The sequence below is a fragment of the Harpegnathos saltator genome, unplaced genomic scaffold (genome assembly GCF_003227715.2).
Source record: "Harpegnathos saltator strain DR-91 unplaced genomic scaffold, Hsal_v8.6 scaffold91, whole genome shotgun sequence".
NCBI lineage: Eukaryota > Metazoa > Arthropoda > Insecta > Hymenoptera > Formicidae > Harpegnathos > Harpegnathos saltator.
In genome coordinates this window covers 422,530-442,920 of record NW_020230719.1, presented here as the reverse complement: position 1 = coordinate 442,920, position 20,391 = coordinate 422,530, and the positions used below count along the sequence as shown (strand labels likewise).

The 20,391-nt window shown below is 45.7% G+C and overlaps 3 protein-coding genes and 1 long non-coding RNA gene across 6 annotated transcripts; 1 reads left to right on the top strand and 3 right to left on the bottom strand.

Moving 5' to 3' along the window:
* Positions 1–73: 73 nt before the first annotated feature.
* VGAT (vesicular GABA transporter) lies at positions 74–5,723 on the bottom strand. The gene is made up of 4 exons (XM_011141996.3): positions 5,548–5,723; positions 4,951–5,278; positions 4,738–4,870; positions 74–4,098 (listed from the first exon to the last, which is right to left on the bottom strand). The coding sequence occupies exons 2-4, from the start codon at positions 5,259–5,261 to the stop codon at positions 2,914–2,916; spliced, it is 1,629 nt and encodes a 542-aa protein (XP_011140298.1). The 5' UTR covers positions 5,262–5,278; positions 5,548–5,723; the 3' UTR covers positions 74–2,913.
* On the top strand, positions 5,057–6,776 carry LOC112590572 (uncharacterized). Its single transcript, XR_003114326.1, has 2 exons — positions 5,057–5,233; positions 5,315–6,776. It is a non-coding gene; the product is annotated as an uncharacterized LOC112590572 (long non-coding RNA).
* Positions 6,743–13,243, bottom strand: Usp20-33 (Ubiquitin specific protease 20/33). Its single transcript, XM_011141997.3, has 5 exons — positions 13,062–13,243; positions 12,534–12,991; positions 9,384–11,144; positions 8,862–9,133; positions 6,743–8,756 (listed from the first exon to the last, which is right to left on the bottom strand). The coding sequence occupies exons 2-5, from the start codon at positions 12,950–12,952 to the stop codon at positions 8,449–8,451; spliced, it is 2,760 nt and encodes a 919-aa protein (XP_011140299.1). The 5' UTR covers positions 12,953–12,991; positions 13,062–13,243; the 3' UTR covers positions 6,743–8,448.
* Positions 13,244–15,051: 1,808 nt separating this feature from the next.
* Sas-4 (spindle assembly abnormal 4) lies at positions 15,052–20,205 on the bottom strand. 3 transcript variants are annotated; one of them, XM_011142001.3, is made up of 5 exons: positions 20,068–20,205; positions 18,792–19,769; positions 16,360–18,707; positions 16,066–16,261; positions 15,052–15,929 (listed from the first exon to the last, which is right to left on the bottom strand). In XM_011142001.3, the coding sequence occupies exons 2-5, from the start codon at positions 19,755–19,757 to the stop codon at positions 15,798–15,800; spliced, it is 3,642 nt and encodes a 1,213-aa protein (XP_011140303.1). In that variant the 5' UTR covers positions 19,758–19,769; positions 20,068–20,205; the 3' UTR covers positions 15,052–15,797. The 3 variants fall into 3 exon arrangements, with proteins under 3 accessions (XP_011140303.1, XP_011140300.1, XP_011140301.1); XM_011141998.3 differs by having other exon boundaries at positions 16,360–19,769; XM_011141999.3 differs by having other exon boundaries at positions 16,360–19,769; positions 20,072–20,205.
* Positions 20,206–20,391: the final 186 nt, after the last annotated feature.

Genomic DNA, 20,391 nt, shown 5'->3' with positions numbered 1-20,391 from the left:
ACGTTACTATTCGGTCTCTACACGCCCTCCTATATATTCTTTCTCCCCCCCTCCCTCTCTCTCTCTCTCTCTCTTTTTTTCCCGCCATATTGCATCTATGTCGTCACCGCGAAGAGGATTCCAAAGTATAACACTCATCTCTGACCATTTTTCTGATAATTATTGTCAATACAAAGAAGATGATCCCTCGTTAACGTTCTAAATTGATTTCGTGAAACAGCGCGATTACTTACATTGTGTGTCATCGATATACTCATTGATATGAAACATCAATTATGCCATGACCGTAGCCTTAAGTGTTAACGCTTAACGCCTACAACTCTCGATATGATGTTCGATATATTATCCGACAAAAAACCTTTGTTCAATAAATAGTGATACATTATTATCGTTATTGTTAATATATATATATATGTATGTATATATTTATATATATTATTGTTATCATCTCGATTGCGACATGATCGATCTGGAAGACATTATTGGAAGACTCGTTTCACGATCGTTACTCGCCCATGCCTGTGGAACGCTCGTCGATGCTGCGAGGAAGAACGGTCAGGTTCAAGAATTCCCGAAAAGGAATAATCGGATCGAAGGATTCGCATGAGTGTATGTGTGTGTCTGTGTGTGTATGTGTGTATGTGTGTGTGTGTACGGGAGTCTTGGTACATCCAGCAACCCAGACGACCCAAACTTCAGAAAGTCTCAAAGACGTCTAAAAGACTACTTCTTCGTTCAAACACACTCAAGACCTCTCTTAGCAGTTTGCGCTGTCTGGGACGAACGGGGTCTATACCCAGACAGCACATAATCGTCCTATGGACGTCCTGAGAGTGAAGAAACGTCCCCAGGACGTCCTTAAGACGTACTTTAGACGTCCTCTGGACATCTGTGCTGTTAGGGTAGCGTGTCGATGGTATCTAAACGTCTACGGGAATCTGCACCTTATTAACGATTATTATCCGTATAATTATTGTCTCTCGAGTCTAATCCCGTTCTCCCTCGGACAGTCGCCGGAGCATTCCGCAGCGTTCTCACGGGGCGTCTCTCTACGTCTGCTTATACTCGCTCCTTAAACTAACGTGCGATCTAACGATACGTATCTCTGTTAGATCTCGGAAGACGTTGGATTAAACGGCTAATTGTACTCGGTTGCACATGTACATGACTGTCGCCGGTGCATTCTCTCGCCTGTCCTGTTAAACATTCGACGGGCGAACGGCACGGCGGGCATTACTCCCGAGCTCTGGAAGAACGCGTCCGACAGATTACTCGCTCGCGATGAGAAACCTCATGGGCTCTCTCGTGAAGAACCGCACGGCGAGAAGAGGAGACCCTCGCAACTGGTTGCATTTACCGTCTGAAATTCGTATCTCCCTTCAGATTTCAAAATATACATCGATCAGACGCGAGAGTTCACTACGCGCTTAGGCTTCGCCTGCAATTTCGTCTTGCACGCTTTCGTGCTGAGAGCATCGTTCTGTCTCCCTTCGGCATGTATAATGAGCGACAAAGGCAGAATGACGCTCTCCACGCAAAAGCGTGGAAAAGATGAACTTGGCCTTGGAGCGAGCGGCTGCGGTACTGTACGCACCCGTCGTTACAGCACGAAAGTTGCAGCAATATTGCTGCAACGTTGCAATATCGCAGCAATGTTGCTGCAACTTTTGTACTTTATGGGCGCTTCATACCGAGCGTGACTCGCAAATCGCTTAGAATCGGTGCGCTCTGTCGCACCGAATCGCATCCCCAGTCAGAAACACAATGTTGATTCGACGTCGATGAGAGTTGAATTAACGTTGCCTCAACGTTTCATCAAACATTTCAATGTCAAATTAACGTCATGGTTCTGACTGGGTCGTGTCTTGCTTTCCTCTTCTCGGTGACAATTTCTCACGAAGGTGTGCGTCTTTGACACCCAACATTTCGGCCAAATGATCCAAACACCCGTCGCACAATGCACGTCCCATTGCCTTTTCATCGCGCAAACCCGGCGGCTCACGCGGTTTTGGAAACACGGCGCGTCCTGGAAGCATCTATCGAAGGGCACACCCGGGTCGGCGAATCGATCGCGCGCCGCGCCGTCGCGACTAACTATTCAACACGCCGTGCGAAAATGACAGCACGGCCGCGAGTACAATTATAAAATCCAAAATACGATAACAGTAGTCAACTATGTAAGTTAGTTAGGCTGCGCTCTCCTTGCAACTGCATCGTATGGAAGACATCGCGGAAGGTGCACTTCTTGTAAACCTCTGTGGAATACCGCCACGTTTTAACCGCGCGCGCGTGCGCGCGCGCGCTAGATCTACGTCTCGTTTTTTTTTATCTACAAAGCTCCCGGAACAAGTGGAAAAAACAATCGCCATGTTGGAATTCGGTCGTTGCGGCCGCCGCGAATAAACGAGCGAGAGACTCTGCTGTGCGAAGTGGGAAGACGAGGATGCTTTTGCGCTCGCGTCGTTCGAACGAAAATCGTCTCAACGGAAGTTTCGGCGCCCGAAGGGGACGCGACAACGTGCAAAAAGACAACACGGAAACGTGAACGCGATGAGATTGAAAGTAGGTAGTACACATAATGCAAAATTGTCGAGCTAATTGGTCGCGGCTCTGCTGGAACACGCGACCTAGCCGAGCCTCGACCTGCCGACGCGTCTTCGGCGCGTCTCTTGCCTGGGGAGACACGTTTTCGAAGGTAATTTCGCACGAGGCTCATAGAGTATTCTCGTAGTTTGCCATCATTTGGGACATTTGGCAAGGCGACATCAATCGCCGTTAATTAATTGCTAATTCGCAGCGTGTCTCGAGGATGCTCGCGTCGCTAACGAGAAGAACGCGTCTCAGGATCGGGGACCGGTGGAAGACGAACAACAACGAACGACCCGAGGCGACCTGAACGGCGCGACAGACCGTTCAGAAGGGCAGGCCGATCTCGAAAGCATTGATGAGCGCGGAGCCGGAGTCGTAGACGCCGATCACGCCGAAGAGGATACCGAGGAAGATGACGAAGCAGTCGTATGCGACGGCGCTCCGTTCCATCGAGTTCCTCTTGAGTTTCAGGTGGAAGTAGCACGGCCAGATAAACGACAGCATAGTACCGGTGAACGAACCGATGAAGCCCATCAGTATGCTGAAGTGGGGTATGAAGATCGCCATCAGGATGGTGAACACGATCACGCCGACCCGCCAGGCAAGACCCCAGACCTTGAGCTCGCGGTCCACCGTCCAGATGGTCGGGAAGATCGTCTTCGGGCGGCCGCGGAAGAAGGCGCGCTCCAGAAGCTCGCACGCGGCGTAATACGGCAGCGGGTACGAGAGCACGGCCTTGACCACCAGGCAGAGATTCACCAGGCCCTTGAAGCCGGCTGAGTGTAGATTGTTGGTGATCACCTGCTGCGTGTCGTTCTGGAAGGTCAGGAAGCAGATCCAGCCGAACAGGGACTTGAACGCGGCCGCGGCGATGTGGCTCCAGTTGAGCATCCAGTCGAACTTGGAGCGATCGATGAGATTGCCCTCGAGGGTCGGCAGGAAGATCTGCGACGTGTAGCTGAAGACGATCACGCCGAGCGAGATGGGAAAGTTCTCCATGTCGATCGTCCACTTCACCTTCGACCAACCCCAGTCACCGATCTCCAGGATGCAGTAACCGATGATGATCGCGTTGATGAAGAGATGAGACATCGTGCACCAGAAGCTGAGCACGGAGACGTGCTGCAGCGACTTGAGGAAGCCAAGCGGCAGCAGGAAAATGCCGATCAGCATCATCCAGCTGCGAGTATCGATCGCGCCCTCGGGGAACGTGCCGATCATCAGGTCGCCGCACACGACCACGTACAGAATGCAGGTCATGAGCAACTCGATGATCTGCGCAATGTTAACTGCCCGAGCACCCCAGGTCGGACCAAAGCACTCCTTGGCGATCGCCACGTACGAGTCTCGTACTCGCACCCGTTGCCCGGTCACCGTGTCTAGCTCGTACAGACACTCGACCAGGATCTTGCCGGTGTAGCAGCAAATGTGCGCGATCCCGATCATCGCGGCGATTGCCCAGTAACCACCACGCAGAACGGCGAACGGCAGAGAGACGATGAACATTCCCTGGAATTTGCCAAGGGATTCGGGTACATCGACGGATGATGGTGTGTGCGTGTACGTGTAAGGGTAAAGAAAAAGAAACGTAATTACATTTAATATAATTGTCGATCAGATCATTTTGAAGAAGAGAGTTCACCATTACCACCTTGCAAATAAATACGCAAATTTTCAAGTAAATCAATTAAAAGAGCCCTCAAGTGTAATCACTTTCAATCATTAATAACTTAATAACTATGGCGATTTTTGCAAAATGGTATTTGGCTTTTCTTCTCAGTTTGATCTGATTAATCTTCACAATTTTTCGTTTCCAAACAATCTCCAACACCCTGTATAAATGGTATTGTTCAATGACATAATTACTACTCATACAGCACAAAGTTGCAGCAACGTTGCCGCAATATTGCAAAATTGTCGCAACGTTGTAGCAATATGGCTGCAACTTTCTGTGCCGTATGGGTGTCCAACAATAATATTTAACCTTCTATCTGCGGATGCTCTTCAAGATCTTTAAGATAAAATATATATTCAAAATTATGATATATTATAAACTAAAATATATTATATACATTCATTGACAATTGGACATTGCGGCGTTGAGTTCCGCGTCGAGCGTTAGCGCAGACTTTTGCGATCTAGCGATACCTGAATAGCATTTGTAACGTTCCAGGCGGCCTGCCATTCGTTGATCTTGACCCCCGCAGCACCGAACTCTCCGCCACCCTCGTCGTACTCGCTGAATTCGCCGCTACTCACGCTGCCGGCTCGGATTTTATCCCTGAAACCGAGACGGTGAGTCCGATGGTCCGCGACAGATCCGTAAGGTCTTCAGCGTTACCACCGTGTACGTGTCCTCACCCGTTCCTCTGGTAACTGAAGGAGTCCTCGGCGACCGCCGCGTTTCGATCCTGGTACATCTGCTCCCCGTTCATCGTCATCATCTCGGTGTTATCGCCACCCTCGTCGAATGATTTAAACTGACCCTGACCGGTCCGTCCTTGGCCCATGCCTTCGCCGCCACCGCCGCCGCCGCCGCCTCCGCCTCCGCCGCCACCGCGGATCAGCTCCATGCACGGACTGTTCTCCGGCCATTTGGCCTTCAAAGTCTCCCAGGCAACGTTGACCGTGGCTCCGATGGATGGTATGTAAAATCCACGGAAATTCGCCATTTCTCTATCTGTTGCTTCTACGGCGACATGTTTACTTGTATAATCCCTTATAGGAGTTTCGCGCAGGAACAATTAGGGACTGTGTAATTGGATGATTCTTTTTTCTGAGGAGGATAACGAGGCAAAGCACAAAATTCCACAGTGCGTCCCCTAGCAAGACAATCGGCGTAGAACGATCAATGCGAGCCCGTGCAAACATCCCCGCGGAGACCACTAAGCTCTAGATCAGTTCGCGCACAAGTGATGTCTCTCGCTTGTATCGACGAAGAGAGAGTGTCGCGCTTACCGAACGACAAGGGATCTTCCGCTTCTGATGTTCTTGCCCCGAGGAGATGCCGCTCGCCCTCTCGGTCGGTCCTCGACGGTGGTGGAGTCTCGCGTGACGATCGACGACGACGAGAGACGTTGACGAGTCGTAGAAGCGTTGCAGAAGCGGTTCAACTCAAAACGACCGCGACTCCGGATGTAAACGGGGCTTCATGAAGAGGTAGAAGAGAAAGAAAGAAGAGAAAGAGCGAGAGAGAGCGAGAGAGAGAGCGAGAAAGAGAGAGAGAGAAGAGTGAACGAAAGAAACAGACAGAGAGAGAGAGAGAGAGAGAGAGAGAGAAAGAGAGAGAGAGAAAGAAAGAGAGGAGGATGAAACCGAGAGAGTGTCTAACTAGCCGGATTGCGAAGCCGCATGATGATGTTGCTCACCTACGATCTACGCCGCGACTTGCGAGGCCAGAATCGTGTGAGCCCTCGATCCGCGGCATCGACTAGCAGGGAACACGGCGGCGTTTCAAAGGGATCGGGAGATCGGGGGAATATGGCCAGCTTTCCCTGAACGCGCAAGGCTCGATCGATGGTCCACGAGAGAGGGACGTATCATCCCGCGTGCGCTCCTCTCGCAGTGCTGTATCCGCGCCCCGCTTCACCCCGAACGGGGGTGAGACGAGCCGCGCATCCCCCACGGCGAGAGCCGGGTTAATGTAATCGAGGCGCATGAGTACTCGCTTGTGTTCGTTCGTTGAGAGCCGCGGAGAAATTACGAGATCCCGCGGAGTTTGTCGACTGATCTCGGACGTCGGAGCCAACACTAGCGGACGAAGGCATCGTCGTCTTGGAAGAAACGCTTGTTTCGCTTGTTTCGGGTTTTACTTATTGTTAATTACAATTGATCGCAGTCGCGCGCACTCGCATTGATTAGATTCAAAAGACTCAGGGATCTTGATCGAATTTATTGAGCGAGAGATTACGACTGAACATGCAGAATAAGTCGTTTGTTGCTTGCAAATTCTAAATTTGATGCGGAGAGCACCGCTTCGATCAGATCGACGGCGCGGATGATTTTCTCCGCGATTGTAGACTTTTTAATTCTGCAAGATGCTTCTCGCTTCAAGTTGCTTCTCGCGCGACAGAAGGTGAGTCGCGCAAAAGAAGGAACGAAGGCGGAAACGGGATCGTTTGTGTATCTCGAGGGGATATGATGAGATAGTCTGTTTTAATAAATAAAGAAACCAATCCGCATTTTTATTATGAATCTTCGCTTTTACCATAGTGATTAAGGACAATAAATCTTAACTTTACAGCTGTTTGCATCCTCGCGAGTATGCAAGTCGAATTGCACTGTGCTCTCCTTTCTCATTCTCAAACGAGCATTTGAGATTCGCGCTGCGATGCACTCGCGACATCGCAGCCGTTAAAAGATGAGCGATTCTTGGTAATAAAACGGAACCCGTGAGAAAAAAGAAACAACATACAAAGTATGTGCACTGAATGAGTCTACCGAATCGCAACGAGAATGTTCCTCCTCTCAGAAAGAAACACAAACGTGAATTAAGGTTCTCTCGTGTGTGCCACGTTCGACCTTGCGATTCGAGTTGCCACTAGTGCAATCGTGCAATCTCACGTTAACTCGTGCGATTTTTTTTTCATTTTAAATAAAATCATTTTATCAGTCTTCCACGTGTTGTCCAAATAAAAGAAGCTACCACCAACGAGAAGATATAAGAGTAACGATTAGATTTGTATGTACACATGAGCTGACCGGGAGTGAACGAGAAATGAAAAGAGAATCCACTAGCCCTCACGTGCAGGAATGACACAGGCCTCGCTTGCGCACCGACCGTTTTTTCTTCTTCTTTTTCTTTCTTTTCCTGCCGAATCGACGCGCACTTGTTAATGCAATTGGTAACTTGTGTTAAATTATTCGCGCTCGGGTGACGCGTGTAACGCAATATGCATCGTCGTTCATGCGCGTTGAAATAATTTAACACGAAATTATCAGTTGAGAAACCAGAGTCAGCGTGTCTAACGATCGGTGCGAATCGGGCCGTACGCACGCACATACGCACGCATGGGCGCGCGGCGTGCGCGCACGCGCACCCATCACAGCGAATGTACAAACATCGAAAAACTGATTCGCTGTAATGAGGTCGCGGTTGTTACATTTACGGCCTAGACTTTGGGCGAAAAATACGAACTACTATCTGTATATTTAAATAATACACGGTCTATAACAAATTTTCCTTTGTACTATAACACTATGCCACCCACCGTACTTCATCTTCAGTAATTTCTATGAAATCGTATAGCTTACGATTATAACATGACCGTCGACGACTCCTCGCGGCCTCGAGACGACGTGGGAAACCGAAACGACCGGACATCATTTCGCCGTCCGAAGCGATGGCTTGCTCGGACACGAGTCTCTCAAACGAACCACCCATTCCTGTGACGAAACAGGAAAAGTCTGGTCTCCAACTTTCATCACGAGAACAAAGTCAATATGCCGTCTATGCCGCAACGCGCTTACTTTATGCAGTCGAAATTGCACAATCGAATAACGTAACGGTGGCTCCCTTACGATGATATTATTTTCAAATGTAATTATGTCTTATGATAGTTTGTTTATCGAAATTTTCTACGTGAATCATAGCCGCGCGATTGCGTCATCCGATCGCCTCGTTGTCCCCAAACTACTACAAACGACACCGATTGTTTCGGTTCCACAGTATTCGGATCATCTTGTCCGCGTCTTGCGTGTGGAATCTGAACGAGAAAGTGCCAAGCTGTTCGAACCGAGCGTATGTGTATGTGTATATGATATACGATCTCAAAAATGGAACAATTAGATTTAGATTGAGAGAACGAATGGAAATGTATTTTCTCACAACGGAAGGAACGTGTCGCAGCTCTGACAGTTTTACTCACTCACGTCCCTCTGCGTCTGATGGGAGTCACTATCCGAAGTTAGGCTCTCGATAGCGCTGTCTTGCTGCGATATCGTTTCCGAGCTTCTAGTGATACAAAGTTTGTTGGACTTAGCCTCTACTACGCGATTACATTTAACATTCGGATCTATTAAATTCGAATTCGACGCGGAATGTATAGAAATATTAGGCTGAGCGGGCACCGGGCGTTGGCACGAGTGCAACATTAGCTCTGGTCCTCCGCCGTACGTCGTGAGGAAGAATTGCCATAGCTCTTCGGGTATCTGGCCGTAGTCCGAGCCTGTAAACAGGAACGAGAACGTGTTTGTAGACGAACGAAAGTTTGTCAGATTGTCGTTGGATTTTCATTGATAACTTGAGCACATCACTCAAACCAACAACTCACCGACTTTGAGACTGGTTTGCCCGTTCTTATTTATAACGATGGAATTATTATCGATTGGTCCTGGTGGCTGTGTCTCTTTGCCGCGGACGAAGCTCTGCCATTGTCTTAGCCAAGCCATGGCCAGTCCGTAGATGGCCATGGGATTGTCGGTGGCGTGATTCAACCGTTGGAACAGCTCCATTTCGTATTGCCTGCGTTTCTGCAAAGACTCGTACTTCTCTTCGCAAGTCGGACACTGGTACAGGTGTGTGCACGCTGGCCCTCCGCCGAATCTAAAGGAAGAACCGAAGACGAATAAACACACAGAAAGTTAATCATGAATCGCGCTACGGACAGTATTCATACTCGGAGATTTTACATTGAAAATTCCCTCAAGTCTATCTTTAGATGTCGTACGGGTCGTTTTATTGGCATCTGAAGATAAGACCTAAGGCGATCTTAAATATAAAATTTGACCATATGAATACCGTGCTATGTCTATTAAAGAAAGCATCGCCATGTACTTTACCCGAAGAAACTTACGCATTATACAAGTATTCCCAAACCGCTTGAGGTATGGGCATGCTGATCTTGTCGACGAACTGCGTTCTCACGGGAATCACACCTCCGTGCGGGCATAGGAAATCTGAGTTGTCGATCGGTCCAGGTTCAGAGAAGGTATTAAAACGATTGATCCATTGTCGGGAGACGAAGAAGTTGAGGTCGGATAGCTCGCGGGACGAGATCTCCATCAACTCCATCGACTTGTCGCGTAGCTGCAACATCTCCGGCGACCATTTCTTGTAGAACAGCACATATGCCTCGCAATGCTTCACTGTCTCGGGTGATACCTCAGTCACACACTGGTCGTCGAACTCGTACCACTTGTTGGCGAGGTGATTGAGCGCGTAGCAAGTGTAATGTCCGCCACCGGCGGTGCCGTGGTGACAAATGACCGAAATCAGGTTGTAGGTGGTGACCTTGGACACGCACTCTTTGTGCAGGTAAGGTCGCATATCGAGGCCCTCGAGCGGGAAGGATACGTAGTTAGCGATCTTCGAGCTAAACATGAGCTCGTGGCGGAATCGCTTGAGGTGGACGCAGAGTATTTCGGGCAGCTCCAACACCTTGGAGAACTTGATGCCGTTGCGTAGTTTATTACATTTTTCACAGCTATACATATTGTCACCCTTGAGCTCGTCGGCGCTGAAGAACGCGGAGAGGCAGTCATGCAGGCTGACCACCGGTCCCCAGAACCACGAGCGCATCCATTGTAGGAACCAAGACAGCCAGCCAGACTGATTGGTCACGTAGACTACATCTGAGCATGGGCCAGCCTTCTGCGGGGTCAAGGAGCCTTGGTGCAGCATGTCGATGTGATCTCTACTTGGAATAGGTAACGACAAGTCTTGGAAGGTTTCCACGCGGGTCGAGATTCGATCGCACGTCAGGCACTGCACGCTGCTGAGAAGCTTGCCATCGAACGTATCGCTGATGATGCTACGCATCTTCATCTGCTTCTTGGTGCGATGTTTGGCTGGCGAGCTCTGCGGCGAGCGTTGCTGCGGCGCAAACGTGGCCGGCTCGACATTCGATTTCTTCAGGCTCCTGTTGGTGAACTTGTTCCTGAGCTTTTCCGTCTGAGAGACTCGGGAATATCGTCTCTTAGTGCCGCGTTCACCCTCGTCACTCAGAGAACTCTGTTCGCTTACGCCTGAATCGCATGTCTCGTATTCGGCATCGGACTGGCTGGACGCGTTGCCATCCATCTCGGTCTCATCCTCATCTGAGGAATGATCACCTAGTCCTTTCAGCCGCAGTTGCACGTCTCGGTCGTCTTCGATGTGCTCCTTCAGCTCCTCGTGAAGCTGATCCATGAAGCACCTGAGGAATTCTTGAGTGTCGTGCTGATGATAACCGCGGAACATCGGATGAACGGTGCGAATGCCGGAGAGAATGCCGTGCGGCACAACGTATCCCCGAGTTCTCTTATTCCACATGTCCCGAATGAGATTCAAGTAACTCACGCTCAGCCCTGGTTTCCTGTCTTTAGACATGTAGTTGACCATAGGACTACAATCCAAGAAGAACTGCGTCAAGGGAGATATATTGGATAATGCTTGCAACGCTGCATTCATATAACATGTGTTGCCAATATTCTGCAGACCCACTAGGCCTCTCGGCTTCCCAGAGAAGTCTTTGCTCTCGTCTGAGTCTGTACTGTCGGGAGAATCTCCAGACTTTTCATTGAATGAGCTGCCTTTATCCGAATTCATCCTGTTCACAAACCACTCTCCATAGAATCTATTGATCATAAAGAAAATATCACTTGGAAATTCAATAGTAAAATAATATTAAATAATGATGTATTATCAACAATAATATCAATACTAAGATATTGAATAAAAATGAGATATTAGATCTTTAAAAACTATAGGTTGTGGCATATAGAAAAATATAAATGTTAAAATTTAAGCAGGAAGAGACTTAATATTATATGGTCAAAAATTACATCAGCTCTGTTTCTCTTCAGATATTGAAGGAGAACAAAGTTCTAGTGCCTAGGTAAAAAAAATAAATCTAAAGTGAATATATTTATATTCTCAAAAATTCTAGAATATGATTAGCTAACTTGATTATTACTTATCTATAAATGCTTTAACTAAATACTTGATAACCTTTATGGCATTTTTAATAGAGTTAATTCTTTTTTTGTTTTGGAGCACTGCATCACTGCCATCTGTCTACCAGACAATAAGCAATGCTGGAGATAGAGTTAATAACATCATTATGTAATTAGAATGTTTTGAAGTATCTAATAGATCCCATCTTAGGTATAATCTATTGTATGTTTGAAATGTTTCAGGCACAGGTTATAGCACAAATGTATCCAGCAGAGTAATCCATTAATATTACTAATGTTACTAATAATCCTAATATACAAGTGAATTGATGTAATCAATTGGAATAAATTCAAATATTCTTATATAATAAGTAATCAAGTAATACTGATATAAGGAAATATTGAGATTTAGGAAAAAATTCAGACAATTTATAGCTGGGAAAAATTATTTAAAAAATGGAAAAAATTTATCATTAATTTATATTGCAAAGATTTAAAAAAATTTTTAATTCATATAAAACAAAAACATATACTTATGAAAATTAACAATGAAACAAATGAAGACTGAGTCTATAAAAAGTAATCATAAACAAATCCTTAAAATAAAAGATTATATAAAACATGGTTTTTTACTTAATACACAACTTTTGTGCATCTTCCTCAAATTTCTAATATGTAAATAATTTCATAGTATTGATATCTAATAGTTATATAACCATTATTTTTTCAATAATAATTTTAGTACATAACAATAAATATATTAATTTCAAGATGAAACAAAAATAAAAGCGTATGAGCTTTAATTATTTCTAACAATGAGTATTATTCCAAATGATGCTTCAGCTATATTATTTCTCTAGCTAAAGCAAGCTGAGAACAAACATCTATGACATACTTAAAACATCATAATGACGGTAGAAATATTTTGAAGCTTGTAGTAATATTCGGAAGTCATATTCTAAATATTTCGAAAACTACAAAATGTTTAGCATAGATAATATCCCCTATGCTATTCTCACATATCCTATACTATTTGTTTGATAATATTATATATAATATCATCTGCTTACTTATCAAGCATGAATCTGTCCAAACCATCAAACTTGCATTCCACATTGTTAGGAAGATCTCCGGCGAACTTGTTACCCATTGTCTTGAATTCTACCTGTGTGGGCGACACCGGTGGCGATGGTATATGTCTGGCGAAGATCTCCCTCTTGCAAGAATAGCACCATATCCTGTTGGTGGACAGATTCATGTGGGCGCAGTGGTTCGGGAAGTTCTGATTATGGGTGGTGCTGTGGTCGAAGTGCGCTTCCGAACAACCGACCCAGCGACAGTCAGGAAACAAGCATAGCCAGAGGTTAGGTCCGTCCGTGTTGCAATCATTGCACTTGAGAAAACGTTCCTCCTGGGTGACTGCCGCCTCGATGACGGCGAGATCGCCGCGGTTGGCCAGATGCGGGCAGTTTCTCACGACAATCGGCATTCCGCGGGATAATTCGTCGTCGTGTTCTCGTCGTCTCTTCTGTCGGAACGCGAGTCAACAATCCTATACAATCCTTTCGACCGAGGGATTCACACGTATATAGTCCTACCTTGATTCTCGCCTTCTCTTGCGGCTAGGATCACCGTTCGGACTTACGCGCGGTTCATGACGTGTTGCGTGTCATCATCGTCGTTGTCATCGTCGTCATCGTTATGATTATGCTGTAAACGTATTGCCACTTGTGTTCTTATGTCCACGAGTCCGACTGTAATGACACGCAATGTTCATTTTCACAATCAACAAGATTCGAATCTTGGTTGATATTCAAACTTGTTCAATAGTTTCCTTAGCGAGACCGTTAGATGGCGTTAAACAGTGGTTAATTTTTTGCCTACGCATGCACGATGCAGTATTCATTCATTCATTCATTCAATATATGGCTCTGAGCAGAGTTATTACACTGCTCTAACGCCAATCACAATGATTTTGTAATTAAAGGAGAAACAGGGATAACGCGTACGCAGTCCCCAAGATTAAAAATATGCATAGTTACGGGAACCACATCCAACCGCCGCAGGGGCGAACAAAAGACTCTTTGCACGATGCAATGGGGGATGGGCGATTTTCATCGATTAATCGAAAGAACCGATTTCGAGTTTGTTTTCAATTAATCGATATTTTCAAATGATTTTACTTTTACTCCATTAATCGATGTTTGATATATATACAGTATATATATACAGTATAGGCGAGCGCGCGCAGCGAGGGGCAACTGTAAGCGACAAGAGGCGAGCGCGCGCGACGAGGAGCGAGCGAGCGCGAACGACGAGCGAGTGAGCGCAAGCGAGAAGAGGCGGCCGCCCAGCGCTCTCTACGCGCTCATTGGCTCACATGTTTCAATTAATAACTCGATAACTATTGCCAATTTGACATTATGGTACATGACTTTACTTCTCGGCTACACCCAACTATCTCCAACTTTCGTCTGTATGATAAGCTTTCAAACACCCTATATATACATATAGAAAGAGGAAAAGAGAGAGAGCAGAAATTGAAATTAACAATTGTGACAGAAAGATAGTCTGAACTTTTTAGCTGCACTGCTGAACTAAGTGTAATAAGTTAGAGTGAGATATAGTATACATATAGTATATTTTTTCTGCAAAAAAGTGAGATAGAAAAAGATGTCTGTAATGCTATTGATTAGGGCTGTGTTCCAAAATTTACTGCCAGTGAACACTGAAAATACATAATTTATGTCACGTATATTATAGATTTTTAATGCTGGCAGTGAATATTGGAACACAGCCTAGGTGATACGGCCGCGCATGTCCTGTCACCCTTGGAGAGGGTTGTTACTGTGGCCATGTTCCAAAATTCTATGACTACGTTTACACGGCTTCTAACTTCGGCTTAGTAACTACCGTAGTTAGTGCAGTCTCGAATCCGATCAGAGTATATTTTTAGATCTAAAAGAATATACCAATCGAATCAAAGAATTCACTAACTACGGTTGTTACTAATCCGGATTAACCTTGTGTAAACGTAGTCACTGTCAGCGCTGAAAAGTTATAGTTTGCGTGACACAAACTATATATTTTCAGTACTGGCAGTGAATTTTGGAACACGGCCTGTGTACTGTACTACTGCAGTGTTCCCTAGCCTAGTTCTGCGCAAGCGTTGTCACGTTCTGTGCATAGACTTCTATAGTATAACTAGACTGCTATAGTATAACTCCAATTCAATATATGACTCTGAAAAACTATGGCCCAGTTCCACAACTTGCTTTAAACTCCGTTTAAAGCAAGTTGTGGAACTGGGTCTATACAGAAATCTCGCGCAGTCATGGTTAAATGCCATGGTTAAACTCGCGTTGCGTTCTACGTCGCATTTATAACCGTAGTTTATGTCACGAGTTTTTGAATATGCCAGAGAATTAAAGGAAAATAATATATACAAAATGAGGTATAAATATATTGATATATGGCTTTAGAATACATATACTTTATCTAAAGATGAAGATTTTGAAAATTTCATTTATCGACGACCGAGAATTATAAGAAAACGACTATTATACATTGAAGAATTTGACGACGTTGATTTTCATGCACGATTTCATTTATTCAAAGAATCTGTTACTGCAGTGCTAGCAGAAATCGAGCGACTTGTTTTCGTCCTTCCTCCCGTTCTATTTCCGACCATTTATTATTAACCAACCACAATCCATGTTTGACAAAAAAGAGACATCTTTGGGACTTTCTTTATACAGATTATACGTTTAAATAAACTACAGTTATAAGTGTGACGTGGAACGCAACGCAAGTTTAACCATGACGTTAAATGTAACAGCCGCTTAGCTAAGCTTAGTTCAAACTCCAATTTGAACTGGGCCTAAGAAATAGTTAATATTAAATTATTGAAACAATTTAAGATTACCGATGAAAACAGATCTTGATAGGCCTAAAGTGCCCGGAGACATCTCTTTTTCTTACAAGTTTGGTACGCCCCTGCGATCACGAGTGCATGGCGAGAAAAAGCGCATGTTTTGAATACTCGATGCTATTCCTGTTATGTTAATTAAAAATGAAGACTTCAGACACTTCTCAGGAACGTTCTATCGAACATCATTACTCTTTATTCTCAATATTATCTTCGTTCGCAATATTTCTTCATCTCTTGTTCGTCAAACTATTCGTTGTGTAAAAATAGTTTCTGCACATAACATTTACCATCACTTGTGTCGCAACACTCTCATAGGTGTGCGATTAGCTGTAACAATACGAGTTCGCGACTGCCATGAAACTCGATTCAAAGAAGAGTTCTTGAGGAAGCCCAAAAGAGGAACTCAAGTGTCGTAGGAATCCATCAGCAGATTCCCATCCTTGTCCCTCAATCTTTTCCTTCCGCTGGAGTAACGCGTTTCTTGAGTACCGTCCGCATATACCAGCTTTATAGTGCCATCGGGGTATTCTCGTCTCTAAAATATTCGCACATGTTTAAGTATATGCCGAAACCACTCGGCAGAGACGCCGACCACTCGGCAGAGACGCAATGAAAGACAATACGATAGAAATGCACGCATGAGAGCCGCACGAAAGAAGAGCAGCCTTTACCTTGTGCTCTTTCGTATGGATTTCTCTTTGGCCGTTGGGCAAGGTGAGAATCTTGTCGCCGTTGGCGAAGGTCTCCGCCACCGTGCCATCCGGTAACGTCCACTTCTCCGCGCCGTTGGCCTGTGCTATTCGCGTAGCGCCGTCCGGGAACGACACCTCGACGGTACCATCGGACATGCGCCTCTCCACTTGGCCGCTGTATATTTTTTCGTTACCGGTTAGTCGAATGTACGAGAACAAAGCAGACAGGCGTATCGCAACAAAAGCAATAGACAAACAGACAAAGTAACGTACTCGGGGAACTCCAGGATCTCTAGGCCATCGGGAGTCGTGGTATGCCACGTGCGAGTGGTAGCGTAAAAATATTTCACCTTCCCATCGCGCTCGGTCTCGCGGACGTCTCCGTTGTAATAGATCATCTTCGTGACTCCTTGGTCCGGGAAGATCTTCTTCACGTTGCCGTTCAAATACCAATACTCGATGCGTCCGTCGGCGTGTTCGATTTGTCGCACGACGTCCATGGCGCTCGGCATGCCGCCGGCCCGCTGACGAAGCGACGAGCCTGTCCTCTCCACCGGCAGGTCCCGATCTCCCGTCGCCGCGTCCTCTTCGTCCCGCTCGTCGTCCACCCGGCAGGACCTGTTGCAACGTTCCGTGCCGTTCACAGCGCGAACTGTCGCCGCGGTGCGCTCAAGACTCTCGCTCGCAGAACTGGAATAGAATTCGTCGTTGTACTTCGGCTCGCGCGTGGCGATCGGCTGGCGAGGATCGCGTATACCCTGCGCGACGTGGGGTGAACTTTGTTCTGTCAGCAGGTCCGACGTGGCTTCGTTCAGCAGATTTTTGTACAAATCCCGCTTCCTGCGCGCCTCGTTCGCGCTGCGCTCCGCAAGTTTCTCACTGCGTCTCGAGCGCGAGCCAACCTCCCGCGCTCGTTTGATCTCTCTCTTCTTCGGGGGTGCGTCCTCGCCTGTTTCAGCAAGATCGCTATTTTCCCCAGTCGCTTTCGCGACCTCCTCGACCGGCTCGTCTTCGATCCTCGCCTTATCCTTGTCCTCTTCGTGGTCTTCTTCACGGACGGACGCGCTCGGCGAAACAGCCGGCAAGTTTCGAGATGTTTTCACTGGGACCTCCCTGGACGAAATCGCGACGACGACAGGTTTGTTGACTCGCCGATCGACAGCTTTCGCGAACACCTGGCCGCCCGTCCTGCGGGCGTTCTTCAGGTGCGTTTTCTTGGCAGTTTGCAGACTCGCTATTTCTTGCTTCAGCTTGGAGATTTCCGTCCGTAGCGTGCGCACTTCGCTCTTGTACCTCGACTCGGCGGCGCTCCACCGACTCTCTCTGATGTTCAACTCGTCTCTCAGCTTGTCCAACTCCTCCTCCAGACTCTGTGCTTTTTGCCTCTCCATCTTGCTCTGTCTCGCCTTCTCTTGGGCGTCGCGGATTCTATTCTCCATCGCCGCCTTCTCGCGCGCTAATCTTCGCTTCTCCTCTTCCAGTTGGATCTGTACCCTCCTCTTGTTCTCCTCGAAACTTCTCTCCTTCTCTGCGTATTCCTTGCGCAGCGTCGCCTGATCTTCCTGCAGCTTCCGGCGTTGCAGCAATAAGGCTGAACTTTCTTTCCGGAATATACCAATCTCCTTCTCCAGTTCTAGCAGACGGCTCTTCAGAAGCTCCGGTTCAAAGGCACTCGTCTTGTCCGTCTTCTCCATTGTCGGCTCGCTCTTCGGTGAGTATTCTTTCCTTATGCGCGCAGTCGATCCTCGATGAGCGTTGGACAATGACGACAACGACGATGATGACGACGACGACGACGATAAGACCGACGCTTGCTCTTCGTCGTACGCTTCAACGACTTTCTCGTTATCATCGCCGGGCGATTCGTCCTCGCAGCCTATAGCGTTTTCTTCCTCGGAGGCGTTCAGCGCTTGCACCAAGCGGTAATACGAGCTGTTTGTGATGTCCTGCTGCAAGGACAATTGTATCGACGTGTTAATCGCCCTCTCATTGCTTTTGACTTGTCGAGTCGACACATCGTCCTCGTAGCTCAACGGCAACTTCTCCTCTACGTCGGACGACTCCGACGAGGTGTTCGCGGAACGATCGTCGCCGTTGCTTCGCTCAAGGTAGCACGTTAACGAGGACCTGCTCGATGCGTTCGACACGTTTCCTAGATCTATAGTTCTGTACTCGTTGTGTTCTGAAAATCTAACGCGGTGGCTCGCTACCGACGAGTCCGGCTGGTCGTCCTCGCGCACCAAGGTATCACGATCTTCCGTGGAAACGTCTTTCTCCTCGTCGCTATCCGTCGACAGGGCTATAACAGCACGTTCGTCGCACGGTGCATCGCGATCTTTCGGCCGGTCTTCGTCGCTTTGTGATATCTCGTCGACCATCATCAGACGATGCTGTGGTGCTTCTTCTTCCGTTGAGTCGTCAATGGCTATTGTGTCCCAGTAGGAGTCAATAACGGCAGCGGTGGAATGAGTATGAGAGTGTAGGTTGGATTGCTCAAGTCGCCGTCCCGCACTTAGTCGCTCGGTCGTGTCGCTCGTACGTTTGTCGCGTCGTTGTTTTGCGACGCCGACATCACTCTCGGAGCGATTCAGTCGCTCCTTTATTTTAAACGGTGTGGACTGCTGCAAAAACGCAAGTACTGTGCTCGATGTTGAGCAGAAGCTCGAGTTTTCCGCTTTTTCTTCCAAGAGTTCAAATATTCTTACCTCTTCTAGTTCTCTCTCAGTCTTCGAGTCAAAGTCTGAAGCATTCATTTCCGGAAGATGTCTAGTCCCATTAGAAGTTATGGTAGGCTTTGTGACAGATTTATCAGGGACTTTTCCTTTCAATGATGCAGCAGTGTTCAACGATAATTTCCGTCTTTTTTCGATTGATGTGCGTTCTGAGAGTTTCTTACTATCTTCTACACCTTTTCTTACTGTAGCTTTGATTCTCTTATCTGTTTTATCGACATATTGCATATTAATGGATGAAGATGCGCTACACCTTCTTGTAGATGTTGATTGGGCAGGTGGATTTACAGACATCTTAAACCTCGATAAACCTTGACCCTTTCTCAGAAATGGTTTCTTTATTTTAGTCTGCGAATCGCTATGTGGCACATCGTCTGATTCTTTGGTCAATATCTCTTCCAATAGTGTCTGAAAATCTGTCTTAGACGAAGGAACAGGAATATCATCCAAACAGATATGTTCATTTGATGGTACATTATTCAACGATAATGGCGCTATTCCTTCTATCAGTAGGTTAGCATCCAATTGTTTGTTTTGCAGTATACTGAAACTGTGATCCTTTGAAGAATTTCTACTGTCATCAACAGCTGCAGAAATATAATCAGATATCTCAGTTTCTTTTTCTTCATTATGATCTTTATGCAATGCATTATTGTCTATCACTATTCCTTTCTTCACATTTTTTAAAACATTATCTATACTTTTTGACATTGCTTTATCCTCACTTATCATACTGTGAATAATAAGCTCATTCTTTGTGTTCTTGACAAGGTCATTAAAATCATGTACAGATAAACCAAGTGCTTTGTAAATACGATCCTGCTCATAACTCAATATTTCTCTTTGCATCTGTTGCTCCTTGAGAAGCTTTTCCTGTTGTTCAGCTTGCCATTGTCTTAGCTTTTGTAAACGTTCTGTAACAGCAGCTTCCATATTCATAGTTTGTGATATCTGTTAAAATTAACAATTTAAATATAAAACAAAATAAAACTTTTGCTGAAAATTTGCTTAAAAAAATATGTAACTTTCATCTCAGCTCTACATGTTGTTGTATATATGACCATGTTTTAAGTTTTAAACATAGTATTTATATTTGGGATACATTAAATAAAATATGTCCAAATTATAAGCAATATAGAATATTAAAGATATAATTTTTAACAAATGACTATAATTCTCTTTTTATTTTAGAGAAGATGCTTATTATCTGTAATATTATTTCATTTATGATATATACAAATATACTTACTTACAAAAGCACGGATATAAATTATGCATGAATTCGATCGTTTATTCTCTTTTACACAAGACAGTATGAAAGAGCAATCTTACAAAACACTGATTGTTAACAAATTCTTCTAAAGATATCTATTAAAGGAATTCACCATTCAAAAAGCTATCTTTGTTATTTATTTGTACCAAACAAACCTAACCTAATCTAATTTAACCTAACCAATTTGACCAAACATGTAACAACCATAGACAATGGGTGCATTCAGTACTACAACCATTCACTGAGCGCTCAATGAGCTTTTACATTTGATTGGTATATTCCTTTAGATTTAAAAATATA